The sequence below is a fragment of the Vicugna pacos genome, chromosome 4 (assembly GCF_048564905.1).
Source record: "Vicugna pacos chromosome 4, VicPac4, whole genome shotgun sequence".
Lineage (NCBI taxonomy): Eukaryota > Metazoa > Chordata > Mammalia > Artiodactyla > Camelidae > Vicugna > Vicugna pacos.
Window position 1 is genome coordinate 3183879 of NC_132990.1, and position 17528 is coordinate 3201406.

A 17528-nucleotide genomic window follows, 5' to 3' on the forward strand; every position below is an offset into this window, starting at 1 on the left:
ATTTCTTACCTGATGAACTTCTTCTCGGGGGGCTTGGAGCAGGTCCTGGGGGTCCCCCAGGAAGCACCTCATGTTGCTGGGTGCAGGAGGCCAGCAGCCTGAGCACCCTGGCCCTGGGGTCTGCGGCACCCCAGAGGTGACCACCGGGCACCGGCAGCACCAGAATCCCACGCGGCAGAGCCACTCTCCACGCTGCTCACCACTCTGAGTCCCTGTAAATACCCTGGGCTCGGCAGAGCACCTCCTGGTCATATTATGACCAGCCTAAATAAGACTCCTTTAATAAGAAGAAACACACGGCCCCATTTATACACAAGTGTGTAAAATATATTAAAATAATTTTAAATGCATGAGTCACTCACAGAGAGTGTGTTTTTTAAAAAAATTACAAATAGTACTTTGTGGTGAAGACGGCCGTGAACAGGGGCTTGTCCTGCAGACGTGGGACCCCGGCAGGGAAGGACGTGCGTGGGACACGACCCCGTGCCCCCTGCAGGTCAGCGGTCCCTAGGCGGGGACACTGAGTCCAGGCTTGCTCCCAGACTGCAAGTGGCACCGTCAGCATCGGAGCCAGCATCCTCTGACTGTCCGCACTTCACACGTCAGCACAGACACTGCAGGCAGAGCTGGTGGCCCTGCGGTCTGGGGGACCCAGAAATGACAACTTTGTGTTTCACTGGCACATTCTGGGCTTCAGTTTCCTCATTCACCAACTGAAGAGAAGATGCCTGACTCTCAGGGCTGGAGGTGCCCTCGGACGCAGCCCTCCTTGCCACACCATCCCCCCACCACTCCTCTCACGTCACACACCTCTCCTGAGGGGGCCGCTCACCCTGTCATGGGCATCCCTGGCAGCTGATGCTGGGAGAAAGCTCTTGTTTGCCAGCACCAGTCTCACTGAGGGGAAAGGAGACCACGCAGAGGCTCCAAGGACTGTTTCCCAGCCCCTCCCTGCTCCTTGCCCTGAGGCTCAACCCACCACTTTGGGGGTTAGGATATCGACAGATAAATTTAAGGGGAACACAAACATTGTGTCCATAACACCTAGCACCCTCCAAAAGCTGCTAATGAGTTTCCTTAGTCTTGAGTTTTTGGTTTTTTTCCCAAATGTTTGATGTGTTTCAAAACATTGTAGTTATTGCTGTTGCTCAAATTATCCCATATTGGATGGGGTCGGGGGGTCTCTTCCCCTTGGCCCCTGGGTCCTTTCCACATGTGCCCAGTAACCCTTGTCACCCCATTGCTATCTGTTATAACAAGAAACTCCAAGCTCAACTTGTCTGTTTCCCGCCCCAGACATAGACCAGCTATTTCTCTACGGAGCCCTGGTTCCTTTCAGTGGGAAATAATAGGGCTTACAGTGAGGGCACCAGACATGCTCGCTGCTACTGGATTTATCATGTCAAGGAATATTCAGTGGATAGAGTTAAAACACATGAATTAAAATTTTTTCCACAACACTGTAAAATGATTATGAATCAATAAAAAATGTTAAAAAAAATTTTTTTCTTTCATTGTGCTAAAATCCACATAACGTAACATTTACCATTAACCATTTTTAAGCGTACAGTGGTATGAAACACATTCACACTGCTGTTCAGCCATCACCACCATCCCTCCGCATAACTCTTTTCGTCTTGTAAGACTGACACTCTGTACATACTAAACAGTAGCTTCCCATCCTCCCCTCCCCCGGCCCCTGGCACCCACCATTCTAATTTCTGTCTGTACGATTTTGACAAAAGCACTTCACATAAGTGGAATCACACAGGATTTGTCTTTCTGTAACTGGCTTACTTCACTGAGCACAATGTTGTTGAGGTTCCTCCATGTTGTCACATGTGTCAGAATTTCCTTATTTTAAGGCTGAATTCTATTCCGTTGTACAGATAGACCATGTCTTGCTTATCCATCATCCGTCGATGGCTATCTGGGTTGTTTCCACCTTTTGGCTTCTGTGACTAATGTTCTTACGAGCATGGGTGTACAAATCAGCATACATAACTTTTTGTTGCAGATCAAAGGTGGGAGTGAAGACATGAATACATGAACGAATGAAGGGCGCATGCTCAGAGCATCCAGGCCTGGACTTTCTCCCACAGACCCGGAAGGCATGGTTTCTGTGTCCTCCCTCCCACCCTCCCTCGTCTTGACTTGTACATCTACCAGTTGGGCCACTGGGCAGGGCCACGGCTACAAAGAAACACGATGTCCCTCCTTTAGAAGGGTCTCTCCCAGTTCATTTCACACAATGCCCAAAGTCCCTCTGACAAGCGGGAAGTGCAGGCAGACATCCAGAAGTTTCTGCCCAGCAGCTGTTGGCATTACACAGACAGGACATGAGGGCAGCGCTGATGTACTTCTCCACTTTCTCCCCGCCCTTCCCCATCTTCTGCTTCCTCCCTGCTCCTCCTCCTTCTTCATCTTGCCCCTGCCCTTTCTCCTCCTCCTCCTCCCCCTCTTCCTCCTCGTCATCCACCAGGGTGGCTGCTGCCTGGTTGAAGCAAAGCCAGCGGCTGCTTGAAGGTGGGGGGACAGCATCAAAGGCTTCCAGAAGCTCTTGAAAGCAGACGAACAGCATCAGAAGTCCAGATGCTCTTGGAGGTGGACGAAGAGCATCGGAGGACCCCAGATGCTCTGAGCTGGGATGAGTCCTCAGAAAGCATCTGGCCATCTTAGACTTCACTTAGCAGCTATTCCCTTGTTCAATAAAATCCTACTAGAGCCCCAGTAACTCTGAGCTGTCAGTGGAGTTGCTTTTGTGGTTGCCCATCCCAGTGGCCCTCCTGGAGCTGACCCCATGTGCTTATGTTACAGAGGGCGAAACGCCACACGGTTGAAAAGGGTGTATTTTCCAACACGTTCCCAGTAGGGGTGACTCAGGGTAAGGAACTGTGCTTACCCACCAATTCCTGGTAGCCACTGGTTGGAGATTACTTGTTGGGGGCACAAAGTGTGAATTCCTGTGAGGGTGGCAGCCAACACCCTCCAGCAGCCTGAAGCCAGTGCTTGTAGGTCGGAATCAGACCCAGACCCTCATTCATCTATTCACTCACTTAATTCATTCACTGGGGGCCTGGCAGTCTGCCCACTGCCTGGAGGGGACGTGCGTGATTGTCCAGATTCAGGGCAAGCCCCCGGGGATGTGGGAGCACACCCTGGTGCCCAATCCAGACAGGGATGGAGCTGGGGAGGTCTCTGGAGAAGCCGTGTCTGAAAGTATTTACAGTTGGCCACTGAGGAAGGGCAGAGATGGTGCTGCAGGCAGGGGAGGGTGCTCTGGAGGGTGACAGGGTCTAGACATGATGGAACCCACTAAGTGGACCAGGGCATGGCCAGGCAGAGGGTGGTGAGAGGAGAGGGTGGATAGAGGGCCTGTCCAGGAGCTCTGGGTCTGACCTAGGAAAATGGGAGCTATTGAAGACGAAGTGTAGGAATGACACGGCGCTGTGGCTCGGGGCAGCCACCTGCACCAGCAGAGCTCCCCTAAGGTCACACCTAAGGGCCGGCCAATCACACTGCCCCTGCCTCAGTTTACCACCACAAGGCCCTGGGAGGAGAAGAATTCATTCTAGAGCCTGTTGGGGCAAAGACCAGGATAACTATTGTCATATGAGATCTTCACACACATCCTCAGCACATACATGGTACAGGGCAGGGGCGGTGTGGGGTGTGCTTGGCCCAGGAGCTCCCAGCTTGTAAGTGGCATCCACTCTTCTGGCCCATAGTTGTTTCTTGTGCACTGACAACACCCCAGGCGCTGTTCTAGGAGTGAGGGTGCAGGGGTGAGCAGAGCAGCCAGGGTCCCCACCCTCCCAGTGCAGACAGACCAGTGGGAGAGATGGCCAGAGATCCATCAACGGATAACCTCTCAAACAATTGTACACAATGATAAATGGCCTGAAGACACGTGTGGGAGGAGGGCGGGGCAGGGGGGTTGCTTCCTTGTCAACACCCAAGTCACTCCCATCAGCCCCTGAGACACTGCACAGAAACATCAAGTCATACCCTGCAAATAATTTTTAAAATCCCTTGTGAGGAAACCCTGTTCCTTCAAGGAGGATATGAGATGTTATTGTTTGTCCCTATTTTAAAGAGAGGGAAACTGAGGCACAAAGAGGACAGGTAACTTGCCCAAGGTCACACAGCTCATGAGTGATGTGTCAGGATTTGAACCTAAGCTAGCCTGGCTTGGAACCCACGCCCTCAAGCATGAAGCCAAGCTGCCTCCGCCGATCTCAGCACTGATCTCAGCTAAAACTTTGTAGGAACTTACTCAGGTTGAAGATATAGAGCTGAAGCAGTAAGTTGCTCTGGCCTAATTTACATCCCAGCTCTGCCCATGTAAGGATAGGCAAGTTACCCTTTTCTGAACTTCAGGCTCCTCGTCCTTGAAGCAGACTTGGCAGTCCCCATCTTGGAGGGCTCCAGGATTAACCTGGATGAGGTTTAACAAAAGCACTGCCCAGCGTCGGTGTTCCATGAATGGTGGGGCAGTGGTGGCACACTTACAAGTTCAGGGAGGGTCCTGGGTCCCAGTCTGGCTCCAAGGCTGGGGGACGATGCTGCTCCGAGCTCCCACATCACACCCCTAGGAGACACGCTGAAAGGTGCATGGCTCCAGGAGCCCACCCTGCTTATGCCCAGCCCACCTGCCCCTGACAGGAAAGAAGTATCCGGCAGGGACCCTGGAAGGGAAAGAGCTCACTCAGCCTGGCGTCCTCCTAGCTCTGGGAATTTCCTGAGCATCTGCAGTGGACGACCAACCCGGCAAGAGCCAGGACGTCTGGGTCCAGGTCCGTCTGGCTGCAGACCCCGTGTTTCCTGTTGCTCAGGAGAATGTCAGGTGGAAAGGAGCTGCTGCCAGGGGCTGTCAGGCTGTGCCAGGACTGAGACGGCCATGCCCAAAAAGAGACCCCAGGTAATGCACAGGGCGGCACAGCAGAGGTGAGGGCCAGCCAGCAAGGCGGGGCAGTCAGAGACGGCCACCCTGGAAATCGTGTGGGAGCCCAGACCTGGAGGAAGAGGAAGGACACACAGCAGCCGGGGAGTGCAGGGAAGAACACCAAGGACTGGGAACAGCATATCCAAGGACCCTGAGGAAGAAAGGAGCTTGGTGTGTTTGCGAGGCTGAAACACCGCAAGACAACCACAGGCAAAGGCACTTCAGACTGCTTTCCATTTTCCACGCCGTTTACCAAGCAGCACACTCTGGCGCACAAGGTCACACGGTGATCTGGGAGACAAGCATTCTCAAGGAAGAACCCCATTCCTGCTACCACTTACCTTGCTCCCCTCCCCTTTTCTTTTATTACCCGCTGCCTATAACTCCCATTTCTTCCCTCTACCCCTACCTTCCTCTCCCCTTTTCTCCTCTGTCCCTCTCCATCTCCACTGAGTCTCCTCCCCGCCTCTTTTGGCTTTCTTTACCTCCACATGCCCCCACCCCCTCCACCGTGTCTTTCTCTCCCTCTTTCTCTCTCTCCCCCACCCCTTCTCTCTTTCCCTCTCTTACCCACGCCCTCATTGGCAATGTTCAATATTGGATCCCACCTCTCTCTTTTGTCTCTCCTCTCTCCTGGGTTCTTCCCACCTCCTGCCCTGGGCCGGTCCCCAGGGCCTGCTCCCACCTCCACCTGCCCCTTCCCCGCTCGGGTGCCGCCTCCTGTGCGCAGTGCCTCGAGCCTCTCGCTAATGCGTTTCGCATGGCGCGTCAGTCAAACGCCCTTCTAATGTCCTTAAAGCACGCAGAAAATTGCATCCTTATGAAAAAGAAAAAAAAAAAGCAAATTGCCTGTGGAGGCGGAGCTGCCGCGGGGCTCTGACGGCTGTGAGTTCAGAGGGGCTGAGCTGGCGGAGGCGTCTGCCCTTGGCGGGAACCAGAAAGCCGCCTTCTCCCCGTTGCCTTCCACGCAGCGCCTAGGCCCACCTCCTCACCCTTATCTACTGCCTTTGCCCACTTCTCCATACTTGGTCCCACCACCTTGACCTTTCTCCTGCATCTTTAAGGCCAAGCTCCGAAGTGCCTCAGGACCTTTGCACTTGTTATGCCCCCTGCCGGGCACACATTCCTTCTTGTCATTCAAGTCTCAATTGAAAGGTCAGCTCACGAGAGAGCCTCTCCCTGGCCACTCTGACTAAAGCCCCCATACCACTCATTGCCTATCACCTGCTTGATTCCCTTACAAGGCATTTATCATTCCCTGAAATCATCCTGTGGATTGAATTGTGGCATCTTTGTGGTCTACCCAAATGCCCTCACCTCCAATGTGAGCTCCTGGAGTCAGAGGCTGTATGCCCCATGCCTAGCACAGTGCCTGGAACACAGCAGGCGTTTAATAGATACTTTATAGACAAATGATGAGACTCATTCTGGGTAGGCAGAAGCTGTTTGGGACCCTAAGGCATCTGGGACACCCCAAGCTGAACCTTGAGGCAGATGGGTGAGGGGCCATGGAGAGCCACAGAGCTGAAGTCAGATCAACATTATGCAGCTAACAGCTGTGTGTCCCTGGGCAACTTGCCTAACATCTCTGAGCAGTATCTCCATCTAGAAAATAGGAGTAGAGCACCTGTCTTATTGGGCTGTAACTGGATCGGTGTTAGGGGAAAGGTCCTGTGTCTCAGTATTGGGAACCCCACCACATTCAGTAACTGCTTGTTAAATAAATGAATGGACCAAGAAAGAGCCTGATCAATATCAGAGAGTCCACGACCACACTGATGTCAGACACTGTTATTTCCTGAAACACGAAGAAAGAAAAATTTTTAAACATTACCAATGAAGCCATGACCCAATGCTCTTTCGGCACCCAGAATTTTTATCTTATACTTACACAAGGATCTCTTTGGGGCTTATTAAGACATAAATTTCTATCACTGCGTTTGCATAAAAAGGAAACAATCAGGGAACTCAATGGATTGAGGTGTTCCTCAATGTCTCCGAGGTCAGAGCCACCTGTGAACGGGTCCCCTCTGGCAGCCCACAGCCCTGTCCCACTTGGCCTCTGCCTGGTGGGTAAGTAGAGCTGAGATCCTTCCCTGCTTTTGCCCCGTGTCTTCCTGTGCCTTGAGGAAGGTCCCTTCCTCCCTCCTTGTCTTCATGGTTTTCTCCACTGAGAGTTGGTGCCTGAGAGGTAAGGGGCCATCACTGTCCAGCCAAGGACACATGCCTTGGGGACAGTCATATCCTGCAGACACAGGGCCCACAGCACCTGAAACACCCCCTCCCCACTGTCATATGAACCCAGGTTTCAGAAACAGGAAGATGCTGCCTTAAAGTCAATGAGATGCAGTGTAATACAGAGTGAGAACTAAGACCAAGGGAACTTTTGAAGTCACAAAAGTGACAGGCCCCCTGCAAAGTCAGGGAGGACCTGCCTTCTGCTGCACGGTGTGCAGTGGCCTGGGACCAGAGCCAGTGGAGAATTTGGCCTCGAGCCAGGCTGACTCAGATGCACAGCCTTGTCACTGTTGTCACCTTTCTGCCCTGCCCACTGATGGGGAGTGAGGAGTCCTGGCTTCCTTACCTCCCTCAAGTGCAGCTGGGAAGGTGGTTGTCGAGAAGTTTCTTTCAGCTCAGAAAGTCTGGGACCAGGCTGGGCTAGAGGGGCCCATGGGGCCTTTGTGGTCATTCTCAGCCTGGCTGCAGCCCCTGAGAAACCTGGATCTGAAAGACCTTGGGGGCAGAGGCTCCAGTGGTCAGTCGGTCCCCTCTGTGGACAGAGGAACCTAGTGTGGGATCAGAGATGTAACTTATGGGGCAGGGGTCCCCCTTGAGTGCAGAAATGAAATCAAATAGCAGGGCAACAGGAAACAGAGGAGCTGCCTTGTTTTCCCTGACCCTGGAGCCCCAGAAGGTCCCCATGCACGGCTGCCCACTCCTGGTTGAGAGGCCAGTGCTGCTCCTGCTGGGGTTCCCGTGGGTATAGTAAGAGAGCATCCTCCCGCTCCAGGAGATGCAAACTTTACATCTGGCTGAGTTACTTAATGTGGCCCCAGCCCTTGTTCTTTCCTTCCACCTTATGGGTTCCCACCACTGACTCCAAGAGAATCCAGATGAGGGAAAGGAAATGAACAAGAGTAACTTCTTTTTCACAAAGAGGGGCGACCCGAGGAGGGATGGAGAGACCCCATTCGGCTGCGCCTGTCACATCCTCGAGGCGCCCCGCTCCGCATAAAACCAGCGGCTAGCCGGAGACGGGCTGCAGGGCTCAGGCCCGCCGCGACAGGCCCACATCTTCCCGAGGGTGCTTCCTGCGCGCCGCGCAGAGCTAGGCTCCCGGGGCTGCCGACGGGAAGCAAGATCGGGGTCACAGTCCCCCCCATCCCGGGCCAGGCCTTCAGCCAACTCTCCCTCAGAATCTCCCTTCCTGTCCAGCCCCCTCCCCCCATCCCACAGAGCCCAGAAGCGGCAAATTTCGCGCTTGTTCCGGAGCGCGGCCGCAAAGCTAATCTCGGGTGCCGCTCAGCTCTCGCGCCCATCCCGGCCCTTCCAGTCTCGGGGTGGCGGGTCCTCGCCGCCGCGGGCACTCCCCCCACCCACCCCAACTCCATTCCCGGGCCACGTCTCTCGCGAGACGCCTGAGCTGCTCCCTGTCCCGGTTTCGGGGACCCGGCCCCCCGGAGGCACAGCGGCAGCCTCGTTTGCGTGCTGGTGTGGTCTCTGGGTTTTGTTTCCCAGGGTCTTGGAGTGGTGAAGAGATTTGTTTGGCTTGGGCGGGGGAGGAAGCGAGGGGACCGTCCCTTTCCAAATGCCTGGGCCTGGGGTGAGGGGCTGGGTTGCCTCCGGGCAGGGAGGGGGCTTTTGTACTGGGTGGCCTCGGTGGCCTTGGCGGGGCGGCACTCAGGCTGGGCGACAGCGTCACCGTCTGTGGATAGGAGGTGGCCCATTTACCTAGAGTCCCGGCTGTGGGGGATGCGATTCGCTCTCCAAATTTAGGGCTGGGCGGAAAATCTGCCTCTGCGCCTTCTCTTCTGCCTGGAGCGGACCTAAGCTTCCATCGGGTCTCATCCGGAATTACCCAAGCAAGGAGCGTCGAGGTGTCCGGACGCGGCCGGCTCGGGGCCCGCGCCTCTTCCGGGCCTCCGGGGCTCAGTCTGCTGCAGTCGCCCGGTCCCCTGTCGGCCCAGGAGCACAGCGGCGCTGGCAGTGACAGAAACCCCTCCCACCCCCCACCCCCGCCCACGCTGGAATCTGGACCCCCTCGTTTGGGGCCCAGCTCCCCCACTGACCGGCTGGTGACCTCGTGACAGCAGTGCCCGAGTCAGGTTCCCCATCTGTGCCTGGAGGGGCTGAACTTGCTGAAATATCGGGCCCCTAGTGCTCTGGCGCAGGATTCGCCGGAGGCCCTCCCTCCCTATTACAGCCCCAGTCCTTTACAGCCCTTTCCTCCAGTCCAGTGAGGGAGCTGCCTTGGGGAAACACCATAGAACCACCAGGCAATCTGCCTGAGGTCTCTCTCATTCCTCAGACTTAATAAAACCTGAAGACCCAGAAGGGACTGGAGAAGTGAAGGTCAGAACTCCTCCTCTCCCCCACCCCTCCTCCATCTCCCTTCTACAGCTCTGCACTGCTGACAAAGGCTGTATCTGGAATCTCTGTCCCCCAGACCCACCAGGGACAGAACTCGAATTTTCACTCCCATGCCTGTCCCCTTTGAGGTGAAGAGGATTAAATTCAGTAGTGTACCTGACTTGGCTAGCCTGGGCCTGATACAGGAAAATTACAGCTAGATCGCTACATTGAGCAGAACTGGGGGTACCCTGAGGGCTGGAAGGAATCAGGAGGCGCAGTCACACACTGAAGGTCCATTCCTTCCCTCTGGCCAGGGTCCTGCAGGTTTCTGGGGCTCCTCAGGGGACACTGGCAAGGATGAGTCTGGGAGCTGTTTGCAAGGTTGAGTTAAGAGCCTAGAAAGGAAGTTGACTTCCCAAAGACTTGGCAGGGTTGGGGCTTGCGGAAAATCACCTGCTCCCTAAGAAAACACTCCCTTTCTCACTCCTCCCAGCCTTAAACCAAAGTCTGGGATGCTCAGGTACCAGAAACCCAAGCGTATGTTTCAGGAAAGGATGATCAAGCAGTGATTTAAAAAGGAAACCATCAGCCACTGCAGGTGGAGACCATAACGGTTGTTTTCACAATTTAAAACGCGAAGCCTGTATCTGAGCATAGTGTTCCTGACTCTCTCTCCCTCCTATTTGGACCTGCAAGGAACTGGTTTGGAATCTTGACTCTCTCTGGAACTCTGCAGGGCCAAGTTTCTGTCTCTCCCCTAGATTTAACAAGCAGAGTGGCCATTTCTCCAACCCCGCACCTAGTCGTCATCCTAGAAAGCACAAAGACACGAACCTACTTGAGGGCTCCCACCCAGCTGAGACCCGAGGGAAAGCAGCTGATGCCTTACCCGTGGGCAGGGCGGCTGGCAAGCACGTGCCATCAGGCCGCGCCCCTGGAAAGGGCACCCTGCCTGAACTTGAAGAGTTCGAAATCCTTTGCACTCTGCCTCGGTCTGGTGCCCCCACTGCCCGGAACCATACTCTGCTGCCAGGCGCCTCTGCCCTGTGTATCCCGCGGAAAACGTGAAAACTCCGGGAGGCAGGAGCCGCTGCAGGCGGGGCTGATGATGGTGGCGGGCCTGTGTGCGAACCTCCAGTCCTTGGCTTCCCCTTGGCCTCAGGAAGGCTGGGCCTGACCATCTCAAGCAACTCGAAATTAGTCCTTCAAGTCCCAGGGGACCCAAACAGCAATCGGAGGCAGCTCTCAGCTCCCGGCAACTTCCGGAGTGAGCCCCTCGGTGGCCTGGGGCTTCTGCTCCTTTGGACGACCCCTGGGTAGGCCGGCTGCTGCACTCCGAAGCGCCCTGGGCTGAGAAGGAAGGGGAGAGGGTACAGCCTTGCCCCACAAGCCCATAGAGAAAGCGGTTCCTAGGATCCTGCAGCATCCGAGCTGCCTGCGTGCCTAGCCCGGTCCGGGTGGAGCAGGTCACCGCTCTCATCCACATAGCCCTGGGAAAGGATGTTTCAAAAGCCACTGCGAGTGTCCCTCTTACCTCGCCCCTCCTCCCTCCCACCTCGCGGATTCAGAAACCCCCTCATCAAGGCCCGCTGTGTCATAAAATATTTTATTGGAAAAAAAATCACCGTCTTCGTAAGAGAGGGGTAGGGGCCCCAGCGACGTCGGGGACCGGGCCTCAGGGCCGAGCCGCCAGGTTGTCCGGACACCATCTCCGGCCGAGGTGGCCTGCGCCGGGCCGAGGGGGTCCCCGACGAGCGGAAGCGGGCGTGTGCCTGGAGACGTCCCGGCCCAGAGGGCCGGCCGGAGGCGAGTGGGGGTGCAGGAGGGAAGCGGGGCGTGAGTGCGCACGGGGCGCCTGGCGCCGCGGAGCTCCGGGCGGAGGCGGCCTCCCGCTGCGCGGGGTGTGAGTCTCCCGGCGAGGGCCCGCGAGCGCGCTGGGGCCTGGGTTTCGCTTCAGGGTTTGTCCTTCCTTGTCTGGCCCCTAGCTGTCCGCATTCAAGGTGATAAGTTTAGAAAGCAAACGTCGTGGACTCGGAAGGGCGACTCGCGGCTTCCGGCGGGTTGCGCCGGGTGTTCCTGGGCCCGCACCCTCTGCCGCGCTCAGTCCTCCTGGCTCCTATCGCCCGCCTCGCCCGGCGCCTCTGCCGGCTTCTCTGCCTCCTTGGCGCGCTCCTGCTCCGTGAGCTGCTCGCTCGTGGGGATGGAGTTCTTCTTTGGCCTCCCTTTGGGCTTGGTGGGAGACTCCAGGCCGCCGCCCTGCAGCACCTGCGCAGGAGACCAGCGGCACCGCAGTGAGCTGGGGCAGGGCCGGGGAACCCCGCACCCTGTGCCCAGGCAGGGGCCTTGAAGAGCCCAACGAGGCCATTTGAGGCCGCTCCCGGCCCCGGGGAAATGGCGACCATTTGAGCTCTCCTGGGCATGAAAGCGACAAGAGGGTTCAGCAGAGGGGTTCGAGGCTTCCTGGAGTCCTAGGGGTTCTGGGAGCACGAAGAAATGCGGACTGGGCTAGGACACCCAGAGGGACAGAGAACAGAGAGGGTCCCTCTGGGCACCAGGCACCGAGGAAACCGGGACGGTTGGGCAGAGGTCTCCACGGTGGAGAGGAGAGCAGCTCTTGAAGGCTACAGAAGCATGGCGGCAAACAGAGGGCGCGGAAAGCCACGGGCACACTCACTATTTTCTTCCACTTCATCCTTCGATTCTGGTACCAAGTCTTCACCTGCAACTGGCTCAGACCCAGGGACTCGGCGAGATCTATTCTGGAAAGAGCGGGATGCACCCTCATCAGGGCAAGCAGCACCCTTCCCACCACCCGCTGGGCTCAGCCTGGCCCCGTGCTACCTGTCGGGCGTGGAGAGGTACTTCTGCTTCTCGAAGCGTTTCTCTAGGCCCATCAGCTGCAACTCGGTGAACACGGTGCGGCTCCGACGCCCCTTCTTGGCCTTAGTGCCCGGCTCCCCTGCGCCTGGTGCCTCCAGCTTCCCGCGGAGCTGCAGCTCGAGCGGCAGGTGCGGTGTGCCCGCAGCGCCGGGCAGCCCAGGCCCCGCGGCAAGCAGCGCCGAGCCCAGCCCGGAGCAGCCCAGCGGCGCCAGCGGGAACTTAAACACTGCCGCCTGCTCGGCTTTCAACACGGCTGCGGGGAGAGAGTGGGGAGCCGGGTGAGCTCGGGCCGTGCTCCTACTCCTGGAGATCCTCGCACCATGCGCCCCGGCCAGTGCCACCCAGCACAAAAACTTCGCGCTGGCCGATAAGTGAAAGATTTGTTCCAGGCACCTAGGCTGACCCTTTTCGACGCCAGGGTCCCCAGAGTCTGGGAGGGGGACCTCCCCAACCCGGACTATGCCTGGCATTCCCCAGGCACCAGCCGCCTCTGAGATTAAAGAATTCTCAATGAACAAGGTCGCAGCTCCCAAACGCACAGAGTATGTTTCACGGAAAAGGGAAACCAAGAAAAAGAAAGAAAGAAAGACAGCGTTAGGAAGACGAGCGTTTGCCCCAACTAAATCGGCTTTGCTGCGTTCAGAAAAAAAAATAATAAATAAAGAGAAAGAGCATGTGCTCTTCTGTGCAGGGCACAACAGCCTCCCCAGGGGGCAGGCAGCCGGTTGTCAGCAGGGGTGAAGGTGGGTGTTTCCCAGAGATTACAAAGCACCCCAAGAATTGAGAAATTTGTTCCTCCTGTTTTCTCTGTTTCTACGTTTCCCCCACGAAAACGTTTTCATTTTCACTAGTCCTAAATGATATTTTTTTGCCCGCTTCAAACGAATTAACACTGCAGCTGGAGGCAAAAGGCAGCGGAAACTGGACTTAAAACGAACAAACTGGTCCTGCTGCCCCCTAGACAGGCGGAGCACTGGCTGGACGGTCATGGGATGTGGAGGGAGTCAGCTTGCTGGGCTAGCTAGAACACAGCAGGCCTCCCTGCCCGGATAGTCATCTCACTACGGGGTGGGTGCTAACCCCGCTGCAGTCCGGGAGGGCCTGGGTAAGATGCGAGAGTCAAGATGAGGAGAGGGCCCAGAGGGAAGAAGGGATCCTTGGGGAAAGGTGGGAGAGGAAGAACAGACCCACCCTACTGAGAGATGCCGACTGACGGTTGTAAAAGAGACAGGGAAATCCAGAAGAAGGGGTGCAGTGAAGAGGGCACGGCGGGTCAGCAAAGAAGAGAATCAAAAGGGGCAGAAAAAGCCTGAGCTGCCGGCTCAAGCTCTGCCACGGCACAGCTGACCTGGCGCGGAAGGGCTAGTCGGGCAGCAGCTCACAACCAGGCCTCTTGTCCCCAGGCAAGGCCCAAGGGGATCGGCGCTACAGCACAGGGCAGTTCGTTGCCAGCCTAAGACCCTGGGCTCTGGGAGGCTCCGGGCTGGCCCGGGCCAGCGTCAGTCCCCAGCACAGCACTCGGAGACACGGGCCTCCTTCCCAAAGGTCCGGCTTCCCCGGCTTGGGCAGCCGCGGCCACTCCCAGCCAGCCCTCTGCGGCGAAGGCCCAGGCGCCCGCGGCCTGAGGTCGCTTTGACCCGAAGTCTGACATTAGCAGTCTGGTCCAGCGCCCGCGATGGGGATGCGGGCTCGGGGCCCCGGGCCTGGACTCCTCGGGACTGGAAGCCGCAGGGTCTCAGTGAAGGAGAGAGCGAACGCCCTCCCGGCCGGCCTGGCCCACGGGCACGAGGCCTTGTTTCTGCGCGGCCGGGCGCCTGCCCCCTCTGCTTCCCGGCCGGGAGCGCGCCGAGGGACCGGCCCCGGGCCTGCGCGCCAGAAGCTGCGTTTTGGAGACGCTGCGGCTCGCCTCCTCCCGCCGAGCCCGTCCAGCGCCCCGCGGCCCCCGGCCCCGCACGTACCCAGGTGGCTGTGGAAGGGCCGCGCCGCCAGCAGCGCCTGCACGCCGAACTTGAGCAGCTCGCCCGCGGCGGCGGCGGCGGCGGCAGGAGCGGCGCCCTTGGGCCCCGGAGGCTCAGTGAGGATTTCCTCGATCATGAAGCTGCGGTAGCGGTGTGGCCGGTGGTCGGCACAGCCCTCGGGCGGCCCGAAGCGCGCTGCGCCCGGCTCCCCCGGCCGCTGCATCGCGGCGCCCCGGGGCTCGGCGGCGGCAGCGGCTGGGGCGCGGGGCCCGCGCGGGGGTCTAGGCCGGCCCGCAGCTCCGGGCGGCGCGCGGGCGCCGGCTCATGCCCCCTCCCCCGCCAGCCGGCCGGGCGGAGGCGCAGGGCGCGGGCGGGGCGCGCGGGGCTCGGCCGGTCGGACCCGGGACTGCGCCCCCGCCCCACTCTGCCGCGCCTCTAGCCCCGCCGGCCCCGCGTCACGGCCCCGCCCCGCCCCGCCCGGCCGCCCCGCCCCGCGTCGCCGCCCCCCACCCCCCAGGCCGAGCCCGAGGGAGGGCCAGAGATGGAAGGGTGGCAGGAGGGAGGGGGCCGGGAGAGGGGCCGACCGACCGAGACCGAGGGAGACCCAGCGGAGCACACGCCCAAGAAGGATCGAGCCGAGGAGCGCGGGAGACAAGACCCCCAGGGATGGGAGCTGAGGGATCCAGAGAGAGGTGAGAGAGGGTCTAGAGCGAGACAGCGAGGGCCACACAAGATGCGAGACAGTGACGTGAGGATGCCAGGGACGCCGAGACGTGCGCAGAGAGCGACCGACAGAGGCGCGGGAGCCAGCGGGCCGTGACGTGCCGGAGAGCACAGAGGCTCACAGGACCGAGAGAGGGGCAGTAAAGAAAGAGATGGGACAGCTAGCAAGGCGAGCGGCCTGGGAAGGGGAGAATGGGAGGAGGAGAGGCAGAGGCCGCGAAACTCGGCCGGGAAAGGGGTAGCGGTGCGCAGCCTCCGGGCCACGATGCAGGGCGGCCCGCCAGGCAGAAGTGCAGCGGCGCCTGGGTGCAATTCGCAGAGCAGTGGCCGCACCTGTGCACTCCAGCCTCAGTTTACCAGGCACGGCCTCATTTCTTCTGAACTGCCCTGAGAGGCAAATGTTCTCCAGCCAGAATTGGCTTAAATTGCCAAGTGATATGTGAACACATCCACACAACCCTGGATGCTGTGGGGTGTTCGCCTAGTTAGAGGAAGAGATGGATGCTAGTATAAGGAAAGGCTGCAGCTTTGCCTTCTCCCAGTTCTGGAGCATTAGAGAAAACCAGTACTGGATGGAGCTGAGTGAGGGGCCACAGGGTGCCCTGGGATTCTGGGGATGAACTCTGGTGTGACCTTCCTCCTCTCTGAGCCTTAAAGTCCCCAAAGTAATTGAGGAAGGCCAGAGACTTTGCTAGCTCCTTCTTTTCATCACTGAGGAAGTCCAAGTCCAAGTCGTTGGGTGAAGAATCTCAAAGCTCAACTCTCCACTGAGTTTATCTCTTTGACCCTGCCACTCAAGGCAAGCCACTGCCCCATTCTAGACCTCAGCCTCCTGATTTGTCCTGAGAAGATGCTGACACTTGGCTCCAGGGAAGCTGTGAGGACTTAATGGGGGTCCTGTCCCCGTGGGCCCCACAGGCTCTGTCAGGGAGAGGTGTAATAGTTTGTCCAAGCAAGGAGGGTGGGGTATCAGTGGCGGTGGATAGGGCACCCCTACCCTGGGGAGACTGGGGAGAGTGCCTGCTCCTCTCCTCTTGCCCCTTGGAGTCCTTCATTGGGAGTTCTGGGCTACTCCTTCCCATGTGAGCTCTGCATGGGGCCTTGATTGTCACCTCTGGGAAACAGGGCTAACATACCCATGACCCTGCCCTGCCTCAAGATGATGCAGCTTCCCCAGCTGCTTGTGGTGAGACCGTGGCACCTGCCCCAGACCCCGTGTAGACTAGGAGATAGCCAAGACTTTGTCCATAGGGACAAAGAGAATGTCTTACCAGAGGCTCTTAGAGCCTCTCTCCCTAGCTGTTGAGTGACTTCAGGCATGGTTGCCCCTTCCTGAGCCTCCTAGCCACCATCAGGGCTGAAAGGTGGCCTCTAGGTGCTCCATCTGTGGGTGATCTTGTGAGTCATATGGCTCCTCAGAAGGGGACAGAGTGGGACCCACTAAGAGTGGTGGTGTCCCACACAAGGCAGGCCTCTCTCCCAGTGAGCTAAGGAGAGGCAGGAGATGGGCTGTGCCACCTGGTTGGCCCAGCAGCCACCAGCCAAAGAGAGAAAAGCCAGTGTCTCCTGGAGCCCTGAGCTGTCCAGCTGGGACCCCTCCCCACTTATAGGCAAAGAGAACCCCTCCCTAGATGGAATTTTGGGTGTCACCCAATCCAACCACCTACTTCCTCAGATGGTGAATCTGAGGCCCAGCAAGAGAAAATTAAGTGGCCCAGGGACCACAGTAAGTGGCCCGGGGACCACAGTAAGCAGGGTTTGTTCTCTAATGGGGCCCATTTTCTCTCACCTCCCTTCACCAAGTAGGGCCCACCGGCCTCCTCCCCCCCACCCCACTCCTCCTCCTCTTCACAAGAACCCAGCCTAGGGGCAGTCTGTGAGGGTTAGACCCAGCCACCCCCACTCCATCCCTTCAGCTCCTATTTGGGTCCCTGACTGAAGCCACTTGACTTCGAACCATCCCTACTCTAGGCAATTGCCTCCCTGAGAGTCTCAGGTTCTCCAGATGGGAGCTCAGGACCTAGATCAAAGGACTTGAGGATCACGCTCAAGGGTGAGATCAGCGCTCACCAAACCCATTTGGCCCCCAGTCCTGGGTCAGGTTTAGGGGTTGAGAGCTTTTTTCAGGATCGAGGCCCCACCTTTAGATTCGGGGGGCGGGGGAGAAGACCAGTGCCGTCCAGCCCCCACCGCGTTTCACGGGTGGTGAGGTGGCAGGGTGCTCCCTCCCAGCTCCCTGGGCTCCTTCCCAGCCTCAGCCTCGGCTGAGGTCCGAGCGATGGCAGCCGCTGAGAATGAGGCCCCAGGGCTCTTTTGAGGAATGCCCTGTGTGCCGGAGCATTGGAAACCTTGGCTGGCCCGAAGGGCTGAGAGACCCCGGGGCCCCTGTCACTTCTCCAGGCCCTCCCCTCGGTGGCTAGGCCTCTGATCTCCCCGCTCCCGAGTGGTTT

General features: G+C 58.2%; 1 protein-coding gene across 1 annotated transcript; it reads right to left on the reverse strand.

Annotated features, from left to right (window-relative positions):
* Positions 1 to 11336: 11336 nt before the first annotated feature.
* On the reverse strand, positions 11337 to 14578 carry BARX1 (BARX homeobox 1). Its single transcript, XM_072958951.1, has 4 exons — positions 14356 to 14578; positions 12359 to 12650; positions 12192 to 12276; positions 11337 to 11782 (listed from the first exon to the last, which is right to left on the reverse strand). Exons 1-4 carry the CDS (start codon positions 14576 to 14578, stop codon positions 11618 to 11620), a joined length of 765 nt encoding a protein of 254 aa, XP_072815052.1. The 3' UTR covers positions 11337 to 11617.
* Positions 14579 to 17528: the final 2950 nt, after the last annotated feature.